This window comes from Anastrepha obliqua, chromosome 2 (genome assembly GCF_027943255.1).
Source record: "Anastrepha obliqua isolate idAnaObli1 chromosome 2, idAnaObli1_1.0, whole genome shotgun sequence".
Taxonomy (NCBI): domain Eukaryota; kingdom Metazoa; phylum Arthropoda; class Insecta; order Diptera; family Tephritidae; genus Anastrepha; species Anastrepha obliqua.
This window is the reverse complement of record NC_072893.1, coordinates 52,893,180-52,911,659: the sequence shown is the minus strand read 5'-3', so window position 1 is coordinate 52,911,659 and position 18,480 is coordinate 52,893,180. Positions and strand designations below refer to the sequence as shown.

Sequence of the window (18,480 nt, the reverse complement as noted above, 5' to 3'; positions counted from 1 at the left end):
CAGCGAATAAAAATCCAGCGGGTCATATGGATGGCTGGTCCGAATGGATACAAATGCTCCGGCTCTGATGAAAGAGAAGAAATATTATCACCTACATCCATCACCCAGATACCTACCTATACACAATCTACATATGGGAGAGTTTTGACCGAGACTTTTTTGCCGTGTACCAAAATGGAATTGCCAATAGATCTCTATCTCTACCTCCGTTTCTGTCTCTGTCTCTGTCTCTGTCTCTGTCTCTGTCTCTGTCTCTATCTCTATCTCTATCTCTATCTCTATCTCTATCTCTATCTCTATCTCTATCTCTATCTCTATCTCTATCTCTATCTCTATCTCTATCTCTATCTCTATCTCTATCTCTATCTCTATCTCTATCTCTATCTCTATCTCTATCTCTATCTCTATCTCTATCTCTATCTCTATCTCTATCTCTATCTCTATCTCTATCTCTATCTCTATCTCTATCTCTATCTCTATCTCTATCTCTATCTCTATCTCTATCTCTATCTCTATCTCTATCTCTATCCCTATCCCTATCCCTATCCCTATCCCTATCCCTATCCCTATCCCTATCCCTATCCCTATCCCTATCCCTATCCCTATCCCTATCCCTATCCCTATCCCTATCCCTATCCCTATCCCTATCCCTATCCCTATCCCTATCCCTATCCCTATCCCTATCCCTATCCCAATCCCTATCTCTATCACTTTCTCTGTCTCTAGCCGGTAGTATCTAGTATCTAGTCTCTCTATCTCACTCAATTGAATTGTATCTCCAACTTTTGACTGTATTTCTAACTCTATTGTATACAATATGTAACTTACTCAAAGTCAAACTCTAACACGACTTTTTAACCCGGCTTGCCGTCAAATTTATTTTCTAAATCACTCTTTGACCGTCGCAGAGTTCTTGATTCCAGTAATCATTCTAGGAACTCATGTTCAACGATATCAAGCAACTTCGTGTCATCTCTACCATTTTCCCATTCCACTCTTTTTAACCGCGCTCTGCTCAAAGCCTTCGTCAAAGTGCAATCGTTCGATAGATCGTTTCAAATCATGGCCACAAATCCAGCCTGACAGAGGAAAGCACAAATTTTTAGCGCAAAGTAACACATACACACACACACAAACCCAATGTAATGAAGAGTACCAATCTGTTTAAAAAAGAATATTGAAAACAACAACAACTCAAATAAAAGACAGCTAAAATAAAACAAAAAACTTCTGGCAATCAACAGTCAACGCATTGCAACAATGCGCTGTCACTTCAGCATTTCTGCTCGAAATTCCCATGATGATAATAATGAATTGATGAGGCTGTACCAACCAACAACAGCAACACAGCTGCCACACATTCACCGTCACACTGACCAACCGCTCATTTTGCTTGCCTCGCGTTTCTTGCAACACGCCGCATTGTCGTGCGCACAAAAAAATGGCACGACTCTCGCAGCAACAGCGGCAATAACAAAAACAATAAAGAAATAATAGCGCAAAAATATGCGCAACGCAGAAACAGCAACAAAAAAGAATTGGTTTCGCCAAAAAAAGTTTTCAAATTTTTAACATTTTCAAATAAGTAAAGCCTTGCAACAACACAGAAGAAATAAATGTATTTTTTTTTAGTTTGTGGCATTCAAAGAAAAGGCGAATCATAATCGTAAAGAAAGCAAAAAATAAAATGAGTAACAAAATCATCAGCAAACCCATAAACCAAATAGGAATTAATAGAAAAAGAAAGAAATGAATTTGAAATCATAAGAAAAGCAACGGGAGCGAAAGCGTTGCATAAAATAGCCGAAAATGCAGCAGCCACCAGAGCAGCAGCAGCAGCAGCGATTGAAGCCAATTGTAACGCAATTGAGGCAGAACGCGCACAAAACGCAAATGTTGCATGCAACAAACAACTATGCAGAATAAATAGTGCTGCAGCGCAATGGCAATTGTAATGTTTGTGTTCGGCGTTTCGTACTTTGTTGTTGTTGTAATTGTTATTGTACTTGTTCGCCACGTTTGCATTTTTCGTGAACTTGTCACGATCTGCAATAAATTTCATGATTGTTGCTTTATTTGCCAAAATGCACACACACACACACATACACCTACGTACTTTCGTACTTGCACGCACACATAAACACTTCGCCTTGTGCTGTTTTGGTTGGGTGTAGGTACTAGAGAAGTGGTATTTCTTCCTTTTCTTTTGCTCTCAATTCAAAGAAGTGCTCTGCGTTAGAAAAATTCAATAGATTCATTGCATATTTCAGCATAAATGCATTTTTATAATGCAATTTTTTTTCTGGAATATTACTGTGATATAGTAAATACGTAACTTCGCCAATTTTGAAACTAAAAAGTTAATTTAATGCATCTAAGAGACTTTGGCGCTGAGTATTAAAGAGTGAGTGGAAATGGTGTGGGACTACTCGATTGCTTAAATGCTAATGGGAGTCCCATGAGAGAAATAATAAACATTTAAAAATCGCTATACTAAATTGCATGTTTATATGTTTATAGATGCACATACATATGTATGTATGTAAATATACAATTATGCCATGTCTTTGTTTTTTTTTTTGTGGAGGTGGCAAAAAGCATTGAAAGCCAAAAAGTGTGAGACTTGTCTTTCGACTCACCCACTAAAAACCCACCCCAGCACCGTTTCCCTTCCGCGGCACGACCGTTAGGTAATGCTTCACGGGAGGGAGAGCGGCCTATTGCCTCTACATAGAAATTTGCGCTGTTTTTCAGCGCGACGCAGTTTGGTGATTACTACTTTTGTCATAACTATTACATACAGCGGACCAATGTTCTTCTGAGTCAAGCTGCTGATATTTACTAGGTTACTAACCATTATTGGCTTCCCAACCCTATCACTCAAATCTTCTCTTTCTAGATCAAAACGAGGGCAAACAAAGAAAACATGCTCTGTATCTTCAATTAGACTGTCCCAAAAGGTGCAAAACGGGTAATCTTCGTGCTTAAATCTATGCAGATAAGCCTTAAAGTATCCATGCCCACTAAGTATTATTCGGAATCAATCGATATGTCCATCGTCCGTTCTTGGAGTTCCTCCATTCCTCCTGCCAAGAACGGATGCTTTGCTCCCGTTCAGTCCATCGGTTAGTCAGCTGTGCTGGATCCGGTCGATGGTTTTTTTATTTCGGCGAATTCGAGTGCAGTCACCTTAACTGGTAGCGTTCTCGCGAAGACTAATACAACATCCTCCGATACTGTGCGGAATGCGCAGCACACCCTGAGAGCACATAACCGGTATACCGATTTAATGCCTTTCATGTATGTGCTGCAGCTTGTTGTTTCGACCCTTGTATCTATGTATGTGTGTGTATTATATTTAGGTGTCAAATATTTAGGTACCATTTTACTGGACACTACATCAGGAATACAATGGGATACATTTCCTCAAAAAAGGATTTGAAAAACTACCACTTAATTGATAATGTTAGCATAAACCGTAATTTTCAACCCCGAAGTTATACCAAACATATCGGGACTGATCCCGAATTTTTTTTTTATCTAAAACTTCGCATAATCTCATTTTCTAACTGAGAGATTATTTTCTCTGCCACCTCAATCCGAAAGTACACCGAACATATCGTGATCGGCCGCCCCGAAATTATATTTTCTTACTCAAAAGCTGCCATAACTTCCTTCCTTAATTAAATGTCACCTCAGAGTTTTCTTTGTTATCTCATTGACTTTCACAATAAAGTGCCATTTTCACTTATAAATCCTATGGACTCTTGGTTTAAAAACATCAAAAGTGTATGCCGGTATAATTAGATCCAATCTTTAACTCAAAAATATCAATTATGTACCATATGGTTAGACGAATCCATTTTCAACTTTCTTTTATTTATATAACGAAACGGTCCAATCTTTCGCCTAATCGAATTTCTTGACATATTTTGATACTAAGTTAGTGCTAATGAATGCAAAAAACTATCCGTAATCAAAGAAAAGGTTGGAATTGGTGCCAATGCAAACTGGATTCAGAGATCAACTCAATTATGATATATGTATCAAGTGCCTTGTGAATTGAAGAGCGAGCAGGAAAGCAATTAGTTATCAGTTGCACAGGATATGCGCTGTGGTTTCATCATTCTCCAGACAGAGAGACAGAGTACAGTCTCATTCATAATGTGAATTTTTGAGGGATGATAGTTTAAGTAATAGCGACCTGTCAGAAAACCAACCTTTAACGCGTTGCTCGATTGTGCATCTTTCCATGGTTCGAATTGAGTTAGTCTGGAATTGAAAAATGTGGTTCACCTTCAACATCGGCCATGGAAATTTAACCACCCTTTATTTTCCTAATGTCCACTTTACGGATGTTTTGCAATTCCCTATTGTAAGTAAAAGGTCTTATAAGCCTTTCGGCTTGACGGAGTTCGTGTGTTGCTTCCCAATGGGTAATTCTTTGAATATTCCCCCAAGTATTTATCCTGCATTTAGCTTCTGTCTAGTTGATACCATAGTATGGTTCTGAACCGTAAAAATCTGTCACCCACCTGTCCCACCCTGGCAAGTTCATCAGCACTTTCATTGACCTTTTTTGTTCAGAGTGACCGGAATGCAACAAACTACAATTTTTTTTGTTGCACTGAGTTGGTTTAGATTCTTAAGGCATTCATACACTTGTTTCCATTCCACAGAATGTGAAGCTAGTGCTTTCATTGCAGCTTGACTGCACCCTTGTTGTCCTTCACATGATTTATTCTCGCACAGATTGTGTTTAGGTTAGCCTAAATGTTCGCAGATGACTTCTAGGCCAACAGACATTCGCTATATGGGGAAAATTCGCAAAACCCTTAGGGGAAAAAATCATAAAAAATCAGCGGATTTTTTCAGCAAGTCGAAACCTGCACTGTATTATATTAAAATTGAATGGGCTATAAAACTGCGTACCAAGAATATTTCTAAAATTTTTAATTAGAACGGGATGACCAGTTTGTAGAATTTTTCTAATTTCTGCATAACAATCAAAGTTAGATTTGTATGGCTTTTGTTAGGCAGTGAGCTATACTTTTCTAAATAAATTATGAACATTCAAAAAAATTGTCAAAACTGAATTAATCAACCATCATTTGTCGCGGGTTGTGGATGAGTTTACCCGGCTTACGGCTCCAATAGATATTTTTTGCTTATCCCTAAAAAAAGATCACCTTAAGTCTTAGGCTATCCGACAACTGAGCACTTCAGAGAGTGTTATGCTCCTTGTATTATGGAGGGCCACTCCATACTTAGACTGTTTATGAAGTTTCACACATAATTACATACTTATACATGGCCAACTATTTGATAAAATCACCAATAATCAGTTCGGTTTCGTGAGTAGGAAGTCGACTGTTGATGCTATCCACATTTGTCGTGCGGTCATAGAAAAACACCGACGGCATTAAGAAAGTACCTGTTCCTGGAAACCATCTTGAACCTTTCATTGCCACTTATCATCAAGTAACTACCCAAATGAAATGTATGAGTGGGCTGACCCAAAGCTTCAACGTTAATATAGGCGTACATCAAAGCTCAGCTTTAAGCCCTCCTCTCTTTAATCTGATAATGGACTTCCTTACACGTGAAATCCAAGATAACCTCCCTTGCACACTGCTGTATGCTGATGATGTGCGGCAAAGCCATCTTCCAAGAAAATCTGAACCGTTGGGTTACCGTCCTTGAATCGAATGGGCAACGAGTAACCCGCAAAAAGACCAAAGTAATCGAGTTCCATTTTGCCACAGCGAGTTGTGAGCGTCCAGCACTTACAATAAATAATACTCCCCTCAAAACAGTCGATAGCTTTAAATACCAGGGCTCGCATGTCAGCGAAGATGGCACCTTTAAACGAGAAATTGCTCACTGATTTCAACGTGGATGGCAAAGCTGGAGTGCAGCCTCCGGTGTTCTGTGCGACAAGAAAATTCCACAAATATTAAAAGGAAAAATCTACGAAAGCATGGTCCGGCCGGCAATGACATATGCATCCGAGTGCTGGGTTGTACCACGCGAACTAGAGCTGAAACTGCAAGTGGCAGAAATGCAAATGATGTGGTGAGGCAGCGGCGTTACATTGCTGGACAAGATTCAAAACACCTTTATTCTTGGTAGTAATAAAGTTAATCCAACCAGCACTGAGCTTCAGGAAAAGCGGCTACGCTGGTACGGTCATGTAATGACAATACCAGTTTTGCCGATGGAGGTAGCGAAAAGAGCGCCAGGCAGACCACCAAAACTCTGGAAAGACTTCATTGAAAACGTCACGCGATGCTGAAACGTTAGTGAAGATACGACTCAGGACCGCGTGACCTGGAGATTTCGCACAAGGAGAGCCGACCCGAAATAGGATAGGGCTAGGTTAAAGAAGAGGAAGATAGATAGATAGCTTATAATACTAGCAACAAATAAAGTGGAGATGTAGGGAGCCAGACTCAATTTTTAAAAACTTTTACTAAAAAAACTTCTAACTAAAAGCAGTATCAGTAACTGACAAGCAATTCATAACAACTTCTTCGAAAGTGCACCAGTTTCGCCACACTCACCCATACGGTCTATGATACATACTCAGCTACTCACACATGCGCGCATGTGGTATGTATGTATGTAGATGTGTTAGTTTGCCATTCATAATTTCTAATTGCCTTAAACGTGAATTTAGTAGAAGATTTATTTTTATCTGCTGCCATTTTCACCTCATATCCTAATGTATGAAGCCATAAACAAGAGGCACAAACGGCTAACGCGCGCGAAGGCAATGAACGACGATTACGACAGCTTACAAATGAATCAAGTCGCGGAGTGAGAAGCCGTGTGCGGCAGTACGAGTATTTGTTGTGCGTGCGTGCCAAATATATCGCAATGTATTAATGTAAGTAATATTTTCTTCTGCCTTATTGATTAAAAACGAGAAGAAAAAAAAAGAGAAAAAAACGAAAAATATTAAATAAATTACCTGACACTGCGTGTTGTGGCATTTGCGCGATGAACTGAGCTGCAGGCTCCGCAATAGCAACAAATATTATTTTGCGTGTGTGTGTGTGTTTATAGAAATGTGTAAAATTATGAAGAGTCTCCAGCGCCCGGTGTATGTGCATACAAAAAACTATTAAAAAAAATTATAAAAAAAATTAAAAAAAAGGCCATCTGCCTACTGTTGTGCGCACATTTAGAAAAATCGCAATTTACTGCGAGCCAAGTGAGGTGGTCAGGACACAGCAGCAATTGGCGCAACACCAGCTGCTGCAACTGGATTTGAGTTTCTCGCATTTGTTGTGCTGCTATCTGCTTGTTTGAAGGCGCATGCGCACAGCAACTTTTAATTTGATGACGATTTTATGAGTTGAAATGGAAATTGCAACGCCTCCAGACACGCAATGCAGTCAACTTGAAGCGTCAGTGATGATTCTGGAGCGTGATGTGTGTGCATGTATGCGGCATGTGCGTGTGCGTGTGTATGTGAGTGTGTAGGAAAATTGCAATCATTTCTGGGAATTGCGCGTGCAGCTGGTGGCAGCAATAGAAACCACAAAAATAGAGAAAAAAAATATATATTGGCGTTGGCATTGCGCTGACACTGGCAACTTTCTGTGATTTTGTATAATTTATTTTCAACTTTTTCTCGCTATTTTCCCGCTACTTTTATTGCACTTTTTTCTCCCTCTCTCCACTTTTCTCTCTCTCTCTCTTTTCCACCTCTCCTCCTTTAGACGCATTATTTGGCTCAGTTTCTAATTGAATGGGAGTTGTGGCAGCAACTCTTTAAATTTATGTTTGCCAATTTGCCACAGCTTAGCCAACTGATGCGCTCAGCTTTATTCCTCTCGGTCATTTGTTTTTCATGCACCAATGCAACATTTGTTCAGTGCTGTCCAAATACATTTTGGCATTCGTCGCCCGTTCCAACTACAACAACTAAAATTTGTTGGTGCCGCTTAGTTGCGCGGTGTCAGTGGCCAGTGGCGTTCATTAGCTTTTGGGGGCGTCAACGTCTCGTTATTAACAGCGCGATCAATTAAGTGTTGCCATCTGCAATTGCTGCACACTATAGCGGAATGATTTGCTGCCACCAAATGCCAATGCCAACTAATGTTTCATACTCCATTTTCGCGTCGCGTCGCGCAATCAGGAAATTCGATTTTGCTAATAGTAACGTTAGAAATGTAATAACGCGTCGCCGCCACAGCCGCAACCGCCAATGCCGCCTCATCTAACTTAACCGCTTGCGGTCACTCCCACTGAAAAGTGCATTTGCGCTTTTTGATCGCCACAAATCGCCGCCGGCAATTGGTAAAGGCGTAAACGCGAATCAAAATACTAGAACAGGATGGCAGTGCTGCATCGTGTTTGTTTGTTGCTTTTGAGGTGTACGAGTACACTGCCCGCTAACGCTGTGACAACAATCATAATACGAGCGAGAATTTAGAGTCAAGCAGATGCTGGAGGCATCTTCAAATGCTTTCGGTGCTTTCGGTCGATTGGCTGGCCTAGCTGACTTGTATTTTTTTTTGTTTTTGTTGACGGTGAGAAGGCGGAAATCGCTAGCAAGATTGGATTTTTAATAAATTGTAGAGCAAACTCGCACTGACAGCTGATCATAAAGCATTAAAGAAACTATTCTGTGTTGTTTTTTTTTTTATTTTTTATCGTCAATCAACAACGAAGAGCAAGAAAAGAAGCAATGCCTGGATTTAGCAGAGTTTATGGAATGATGTATTGTAACTTTTCTCAATTATGCTCAGAGGCGAAAGCTAAGTAAAGACTCAGAGTATTCCTCCTATTTGGTACTTTTCGGGCGTGTATTTCAGGTATACATAATTTCGTGGCATTTTTTGCTTGCTGAGCAAACTTCAACATCGACATCTCGACGGTCTCCACAATTCGGTATTTATGAATTGACTGTTTGGCAGACTTTACCAGTAGAGGCGCTCGTGATGGGCATTTATATGATGTCATTTTTAACAAATAATTGCTTTTAATTTTTACATGTTTTATTTAAAAAAAGAAAGAAAAGTCGATACCCTCTTCAACGCCACCACTACCAAGCTGGAGGGTCGGAGTAGGCAGCCAAAAAATTTGTTTTATTTAAGGATCAAATGGAGTATCGAATTTAAGAACAGAGAGGATTCCTAAGATTTCGTTCTACTATTGTAATATGAACGTTGAAGAAACGGCATGTATGTACCAACTTTCATGTACGTGTCCAAAGAAAACGTCTTCTTCTAACCGGCGCCAATTGGGCACACCAAGTGAAGCCAAGTCCTTCTCCAGCTGATCTTTTCAACTCGGAGGAGGCCTTCCTCTTCCTCTGCTACCACCAGCTGGTACCACAGTGAATACTTTCAAAGCCGGAGCGTTTGCATCCATTCGGACGACATGACCCAGCCAACGTAGCCGCTGGATCTTTTTTCGGTGTTAATGCTGGTTCCTAAATAATAAAAATAAGGTGGGGAAAGTTACAATTCACTTGGGAGTGGCCAGGACGATTCCTCTGCATATGGTTCAAGCAGCTCACAACGTCCGGGATTAGCCCACGTTTCTCTGGGTAGCTTCCGAACACCCGTTCGGGAGTGAGCTAACGTGAGAAGGCGAGGCATTCCAGGATAGCTGGTTGTGCGCCGGGTTTGGAAGCCCCCACTTAAAAATCCCCCCGCTATTAGAAAATACTTTTTTTTATCATTTTGTTGTTTCATACATGGAGATTCGAACCTACACATATAAGATTTTTTTCTACACAAATACGCTTTTTCACCTGGCACTAGCCAAGCCAGCGTAAAAACTTAAACCATGCCCATCTGCCATACCCAGAAGTATTCACCAATATTCGATCTGATGCAGTACAAATGGAGTTCTGCCGTTTCTTTCGTCGCTAAGTATTTTTTAGTTTTTTATTTGAAAATAAATAAAATCATATGACACTAAATAAATATTTATATCGCCAACCTCACCACGCAATCTCATAAATATCAAAATCGCAAATGCAATTGGCCCACTTTCGCTCACACAGTTTGTTGGCCAACCAACCAACCAACCAACCAACAACCAGCTAGCCAGCCTGCCACGCTTCGGGACGCTCTTTTGGGGTAATTGAAATTTCCCTAATGTGCGCGCTGCGGTCACAACAACTGTCCCAAGGAAAATATATTTGTGTGTGCACGCACATACACACACCGACGCAGCCACAAAAAATGCATTAGTAAATATGAGGGAATAAATTTCGAAATGCACATAACCATTTAGGCAATTGTTATTGTTGTTATTGTTATTACAATTGCGGCTGCGTTAAAATATTACTTTTCGTGTTGTTACTTTGCTGTGTTGTGATGCTTGTTATTGTTGTTGTGCTTATGTTTTTCAATTTCCCGCAAAGCGCAACAATTTCTTTTATTTACAACCTGAACAAATCGTTAGCGCCTGCGCACAAAAGCAACAACAAATCGCACAAAAAATCAGTGTGCAGCTCCAACGCAATATATGAGTTGTAAAGTAACAACATTAGCAACAACAACAAGAACAATACAAAAATCTCGGCAACGCAATTCAAACTAACGCACTGGCACATGACCATTGCAGAGGACGAGGGTGTGGGTGCGGCGGAGCGTGGTGGCATTGTGACCAATGTGGCATTAGTTTTGTGGGCCGCAAGTGCGCACGAAATATGCATCGCATATCATTGCCTACCCCTAGGCGTTGAAGCCGTTTGTTTTGTTGCGCAGCTGGCCGCCTGTCCAGCAACGATTGTTGCTGTGGCGTGTTTTAATTTGCGCGAATGCGTTGCGCATGCGCACATAAAAATCAACGCAGCCAGGGGGATGTGAAGCGCACGAGTGTGTGAGTGAGGTGTTTGAGGTAAGCGCGCAGAGGATAAGCGCGGACTGCGGAAAAGTGGCATACGAGCAACTGCAGTGCGAGACTTCGCGGAAGGAGTGCAGAAAATATCCAAAAGCGTTTCTTTACAAAATCAAAAAAAAAAAATTAAAAAAACTTAAAAAAATATACGCTACAACCGCTAACGTTGTTCTTACCATGCATTAATATTTATGTGTATTTTTTTTGTTTTTCTTTCTGTACCCCAGCACTGCATAAACAAAAAACTAGTCCAACGCCAACACTTGCAATGCAATGCGATCAGCCAGCTCGTCGAAGTACTTGCTACAATTTGTTGCGCATTGTACAATTGTGCGATTGTGCGATTCCGCGCATGCGCGGCACGCTGTTAACGCCTTCGCCGCTGCCCTGGCGGCCACAGGCGGCAAGCTCGCCGCATGTTGCACGCGCTGCACTACAACTGTCCACAAGTGTTTATTGTTGCTATATATGCGGCATATGGCAGATTCTTTTTCCTTTGCCATTCTTTTTCGCATATCATAAAATATCATCGAATATTTCACAAATAACACTCCTTAGTTTTCACCAAGCTGAGGCAAAAAAAAGGCGAAGAAATTTAAAGTTTACGGAAAAAGAAAAGTGTTGAAAGGCCTGAGGAAGCGAGTTCTCTGTGTTGCCGCCAAGGTGGGCCGCCTGCAACAAAGGCAAATTATGAGTACGTACTTACCACCATCGTCAGCAACAACAACAAATGCGATAGCAGGGAAGCTATTTGTATTTGTTGTGCCTAACAACTGCCTGCGAATATTTGACTCGAAACTCTTCCAGAAAAATTGCGCTAAATGAAAAAATTTAAATATGTATGAAGCTTTCTTCTATATACGAAATCCGATCATACATTTTCCCATTTATCTATTCATATAAGTCATATTCGTATTCATATTTATTTAGTTACTAATTTTAGTATTTCACTTTTTTGTGTCTCCTTTTAGGTGGTCCTCTCGGCCTGTTCTTCATATTTCCAGAGCCTTTTTCTGGACCACCCCGAAAAGCATCCAATTGTGATATTGAAGGACGTCCGCTTAGCCGAACTGAAAACATTAGTCGAATTCATGTACAAGGGCGAAGTTAACGTGCAATATTGTCAGTTGTCAGCTTTGCTCAAAACGGCCGAGTCGTTAAAAGTAAGTGCTTAAATATCGAGGTGAGGGCATCAACTAAATAGTGCTTCAAGGATACTAACAGCAGATAGATACTACAAAAAAAATCTTATAAAACAAATATTGTTGAATAATATTTGCTGATCGCTATGGGGTAATGCATACTATTTGCTTTGGCTTGATCTGGAATAGCTGAGAAAAAAAAAGTACTTCTGAGCTGCTAACGTTGAGGTTTACTTAGGCCACAGAAAACTTTTTTTGAAACCACTCGCGAGAAAAGTAGAGAAAGTAAAATTTTTGCGCGCCCTTAAGTCTTCTGATTTCAGATTAAAAACTGAGAAAAATGCGGCAAGCAGCTATAATACAAACTAATCGAAAATTCGAAGGTGTCCTTGGCACCACAAGATCTACTCTGAAAATTGAAAAGGGGGTCCAAGTGCAGTACAATGGACTTAATGTTATTTGAGTGCTATAAAAAAAAATTGAAATTTTACTCGGAAACATTACTCTAAGAGCTGAAGTAACAAAATTCGGTTATATTTAAATTTGATTAGCTTGCATGATAAAATCCTTAAATGCACTCAAATACATATTTTGATCAACATTTTGCATTTTCCAAACTTTATCATCACATTTTCTTTATCACTTTTCTACTCACACCCTCATTCACCCCCGCTCCCCCTCTTAGGTTAAGGGCTTAGCAGAGATGACCAATCAGAATACAACACTCAGAGAGCCAGAACGTGAACCGGATCGCTTGAGACCGCACTCGCAGCCCAGCAAGAGCACCTGTGACAGTCCCGTCGATACTGCGCTAGCGGGCGGGTCCACCACATCGATCGCCACCTCAGCCGCAAACTTAGCCACATCAGCCACTTCGACAGCCGCCTCCGCCGCCGCCTCTTCTTCGTCTGCCTCAGCCTCTACAACCGCCACCTCAGTCTCGACGACAGCAGCAACCACAACGACGCCGGTCAGCACAGCAGCTGCAGTAGTCGCTGCTGCCGCAGCGGCCGTTGCAGCGGTAACACAACAACAACAACAGCAACAGCAAGCTGCCACAGCATCTGCCTCGACAACAACGACGTCCACGTCAACGGCAGCCGGTGTAACCGCTACCACAACAACGGCGTCCACAGCGCAAAAACGAGACGCCAGCGGTGAACGCGGCGGCAGTCCGTCAGCGGTGCCCCCTACTAAACGTCTACAAATGTCACCCGAACGTGACTCATCGCCGCTGCCACTTGATCTCTACCAGGGACGTAGCGGTGAATCAGCAACTGGCGCGGAATGTGGTATAGCCGCCTCGAACGAGGAACGCGATGCGACGACGCATGTCATAAGCAAAAGTAACAGCAGCAACAATAAGAATGTGAGCAGCAGTGGTGGCGTAAGCGGGAGTAGCACACAAACAGCGTCACACCACAATAATGGCAATAGCGATATCAGGACAAGACGGCATGATAACTCGGACGATGAAGATGATGATGAGGGTGGTGGCGTCGGCAGCGGCGGTGGTGGTTGTGGTGCCTTGCTCGATTCACCACCCGCACGACCCGCCTCCTGTAGCGTGCTGGACGTAAGTGGCATGGGTCTCACGTTGGGCGTGGTGGAGAAGATCGAAGAACCCGATAGCTATGACGAGGAAATGGATCTGGATGAGGATGTAGAGGATAATAGCTCGAATGATGCCATGGGCTTGAATATGAAAATCGGCGCAGCAATTAGCCACTCAGCGGCTTCGTTGGCGTTGCCCTCACCACTAGGTGGTGGCAGTGGTGGCGGTGGCGGTGATCCAGAATCGGCACGTTCTACACCCGCTGCAGCTACAAGCTCATCCTGCGGCGGTGGGCTCATACTCGCATCGGATCTCTCACACCAGCAGCATCGCGCCACTTCACGTAGTCCACGCGATGGCGGCAGCGTGGCTGGCGAGCGGCCTAGCAGCAGTGGCGTCTGCATGCTATCGGCTACGTCGGGCGTAGTCTTGAGTCCAAGTGCGTCGGCGACAGCACCAGCAGCGGGCAATGAACCGCTGGCGGGTACGTCCGGATTGGGGCCAGTGCAGTCGGTGCCACTGGTGAGTTTTAGAATATACATCGTGGAATAGAATATAGATTTTCGTTGAATTATTTCTTTTGTTTTGCTTTTTGTTTATTTGTTTTTTTAAACGCACACAGTCGCTTAAGAAAGAGATCGATTGCAGCGAGGATGACAACAGCAACAGTCGACATATGCATCAGCCGCGCTCGGCGTCAGCGGGCGGCGGCCTAGGTGGTGATTTGGATTATCGTCTCACAACACACGAATCGGTAAGTGCACAAAACCCTTTACGGCTTGTCCTTCTTAATCCATAAAAACAAACCAAAAAAAAAAAAAGTACAAATAAAAAAGTGTTTAGTTTTTCTTTTGTTGACGTTTTCACTCCTGTTCGATTTCGATTTTCAAACTCAAATGATACCGTTACATTACTTACTACTTACTACTACTACATAAATATACCACAAAATATATTCAATATATATTTAAATATATTTTTTGCTCTTCGTCGTGTTCTTTGTCTATGAATTTGTTTACTTACTACATATCAACGTACTACATCACGTTTACATATTTATATATATATATTTTTTTCACTATTTTCACTTCGGTTTATGTTTTTATTACGATTTTTCACTTCAATGGCGATTTTTTATTTATTATTTAAAAGTTGCTGGCGCTGGCAAGCAAATTCAAAACAAACAAGAAAAAAAACTAAGTGCGACAAAGCTTGAAATGCAAACATTTTTAGTTTCCACACATAGAGCACACATTTTTTGATTTATAACCTCCACCAAACCCATGTCAAAAAGGAAATTGAATTAAAAGAAAACGAAAAAAAAATAAATCCTAACCATATTACGATGCTATAAGTGCGCAATTTTCCAATTTTCTGCTTAAAATCGCTTAGTAAAAAAATTTGAAAATTGTCCTCTACCAAACAAGTCCCAAAAATAGCTATAAAATTGCTCGAAAACGTAAAATGTTGCACGATTTGTTCACAATTCAAATTTCCCTTTCCGATTTCTGCTAAATTTTGCCTCCCAACCACTTTTTGCTTTGCATATAAATTTTCAGTTGACATTTTATGTTTGCCAGTGTTGCATGTTGCCATTTCAAAAAATTGCTAGATAAATAATACAAACCTTCCGAAAGCAAATAATATACGCTCCTCCGACATTATTCGCGCGTGCAGTGTATTATTTTAGTTATTGCCCATTTGGCCGCCATTTGTTTTCCCACACACACGCGCGCGCATTCCACAGAAACTCAGTGGTGGTGGTGGTGCAAACTTTACTGCAGCTCTCCAACTTTTCCTCACCCAGCTTTTCCCGCTATTTCTGTCGCCAGTTTTTCATTTTATTTAATTTTATTTTATTTATTAACTCGTTGGTAATTTTTGGAATTTTTCATTTTATTAGTCCATTCTGGTTGGTGCTGATTTTCATTTTCATTTTGATTTACATTTTTATTTCATAAATGTCGCATGTTTCCGTGTCCTCAATTTTTGACGTTCTATATATACAATGAAATGTGTATGAAAAACTAATGTGCCAACATATTCATACGCATACATATGCAATTGTCCTTGCTCTCTTGTTTTGTTGTTGGTTTTTAATATTTTTTTTTTGTATTTCATTTCACGTCTCTGGTTTTTGCCTATTTGTTGTGCATTTTATTAAATTACCAATTTCGATATGTACAAGTTACACAGCCTTAGCCCAACGGCTGCCTACATCTCTCCGCTCTCCACTCTCCCTCCCCCGTTCCCACTCCCATTCAACTTTAACTTTCCTACCACATACTCGTCTATAGTGTACATGAAAATAGTTTCCTGCATTTTATGCGCTCAATTTTATCCAATTTACGCAGATTTTTCATTTTGCCCGTTTCGTGAAATTCTACGAAATTAATATTAGTTTTGCATGTATCCAATTTTGATGTTCTTGTTTTTTTGTTTTTTTTGATAAAAAGTCACATGAAAAACGTTCAACCATGAAATTTCAAAAGAATTCATAATTTGGTATTTTGAAACCTATGCAGGTATGTAGGTGGTATATCCCTTTACTTACTTACTAATGAATAATCCAGTATGAATTTCGAAAAATAACAAACATACCTATTTTTGAAATTTTATTAAAGCAAAGTTCAAAGTTCAAAACTCAAAGCATAAATGTATAACGCATGTACATAGGGTTTTTCGAAGAAGAGGGCGCGTCGATGTTGAAATGGAACAGAATTATCTGTGTGAGCGAACCAGTGAAAAATACTGTGCACTTGCTTACTAATGGAACTAGCGATGCCTCGATCGATTTACAAACGAACGCAATGTACTGGACCTGCCCAATATAAATTCGTACTCCACGATCTGTTCTCATACACACCCCGTCCAAATTATAAGCACACAACGATTATTTTTTAAATATAATTTATACTACAACAAAACCCATGGAACGCAAAGTTTCAAACTTTGTACGAAATTTTCAAAATTTCAACAAAACTGTTCTCATAAACTGTTAACCAGAATTTTTAGAATTTTTCTACGTACGCAGTTTTATAGCTTATTGAATTTACTCTAACAAAGTGCAAGCTTTAGGTGACTACAAATTACCGTTGATTTTTGACGATTTTTTTTGCTGTACTCAAATTTTTGCTGTGTGCTCCAATTTTTTTATTTGGAAGAAAAAGCCTGGCATAGTCGACAAACCAGGTTGCCAAATATGTATAAACAGTATTTTGTAGTCAGTCGAAACTTTCACCTTGCACACTAAAATACAATAAGCTATAAAACTGCGTACTCTGAAAAATTTTAAAAATTCTGGTTAAAATTTGATGAAAGAAGTTTTGGTGAAATTTTGAAAAATTTTGTACAAACTTTGAAACTTTGCGTTCCATGGTATTTGTTGTAATACGAACTATATTTCTATAAGAAATAAGTGGAATGTTTATAATTTTTTGGTGTGTGTAAGAAGATATCGGGGGTTACGATTTAATGGTAGTTAGGGCTAGTATGAGTTTGTCTGCTAGCGCTTCACTAGATACTTTGCACTGACTTTTCACTGGTTCGCTGTATGTATTTGAATATAACTCGAAAAATGTTTTGGAAACTTTCACTGTGAAACTTTTACAGAATACTAGTTAAGCAAAACAAGATTTGAGAGGTTGTTTTTCCAAAAAGGTAAACAAAAACTTTTACAAAAAAATGAATTTTGTTTTAAAAAATAATTTGTTCAGTTAAAAATAAAATTTGTTTACAAAAAAAAATTTCAATTAAAAGCAAAATTTGTTCTACAAAAATTCGTAGCAAAAAAGTAAAAGTTGTTTACAAAAAAAAATATTTTTTTCAATTAAAAATAAACCTTTTTCACAAAAAAATTGTTTAAACAGAAATAGAATTTGTTCCCCAAGAACTTTTAGCAAAAAAGTAAAATTTGTTAACAAAAATTTTTTTTAATTGAATAAAAAATTTTTTCCCTACAAATTTTTTGTAAAACAGTAAAAGTTGTTTACAAAAAAAAATTATTTCGATTGAAAACAAAATTTATTTAAAAAAATGTTGTTTTAATAAAAACTAAATTTTAAACCTCAAAAATTTTAAACCAAAAAAAAGTCAAATTTGCTTACAAAAAAATTCTTTTCTTTTTAATAAAAAATAAAGTTTGTAAATTTAGTAAAATTTGTTTGCAAAAAAAATTTATTTCGATTAAAAATAAATTTTTTTTAAATAAAACGTTATTTTGATAAAAACAAAATTTTAAACCTGAAAATTTTTGAGGACAAAATCAAATTTGCTTACAAAACAATTTTTTTTTTCATAAACGCTAAATTTTAAACCAAAAAAGTCGAATTTGCTTACAAAAAATTCTTTTTTTTTTCAATAAAAAATAAATTTTGTAAATTTAGTCAAATTTGTCTACAAAAAAAATTTATTTCGATTAAAAATAAAATTTATTTAAATAAAATGTTATTTTGATAAAAGCTAAATTTTAAACCTGAAAAATTTTGAGCAAAAAAGTCAAATTTGCTACAAAAAAAATTCTTTTTTTTCAATAAAAAATAAAGTTTGTAAATTTAGTAAAATTTGTTTACAAAAAAACATTTTTTCGATTAAAAATAAAATTTATTTAAATAAAATGATATTTCGATAAAAGCTAAATTTTAAACCTCAAAAACTTTGGGCAAAAAAGTTAAAGTTGCCTACAAAAAATTTTTTTTTTTATTAAAAAATAAAGTTTGTTTAAAAAAATATTTAGCAGAAAATTAAAATGTGTTTGCAAAAAAAAAATGTAATTAAAAACTAAATTTGTTTAGAAAAAAATTTGTTTTAATTAAAAATAACAATAACAACAATAACATAACAAAAAATTGTTAGCGAACAAGTAAAAAAAATTTTTTGCAGAGAAGTAAAATGTGTTTACCAAAAAATCTTTTTTAA

The 18,480-nt window shown here is 38.8% G+C and overlaps 1 protein-coding gene across 1 annotated transcript in view; it reads left to right on the top strand.

The window, feature by feature from the left end:
• The window catches only part of LOC129239093 (longitudinals lacking protein, isoforms A/B/D/L-like), a 147,874-nt gene that overhangs the window by 62,070 nt on the left and 67,324 nt on the right, over nucleotides 1–18,480 (top strand). Inside the window, exons 2-4 of the mRNA XM_054874386.1 lie at nucleotides 11,838–12,029; nucleotides 12,694–14,085; nucleotides 14,186–14,317. Of these exons, the coding sequence (XP_054730361.1) occupies nucleotides 11,838–12,029; nucleotides 12,694–14,085; nucleotides 14,186–14,317 (1,716 nt within the window). The remainder of the gene's footprint in view (nucleotides 1–11,837; nucleotides 12,030–12,693; nucleotides 14,086–14,185; nucleotides 14,318–18,480) is intronic.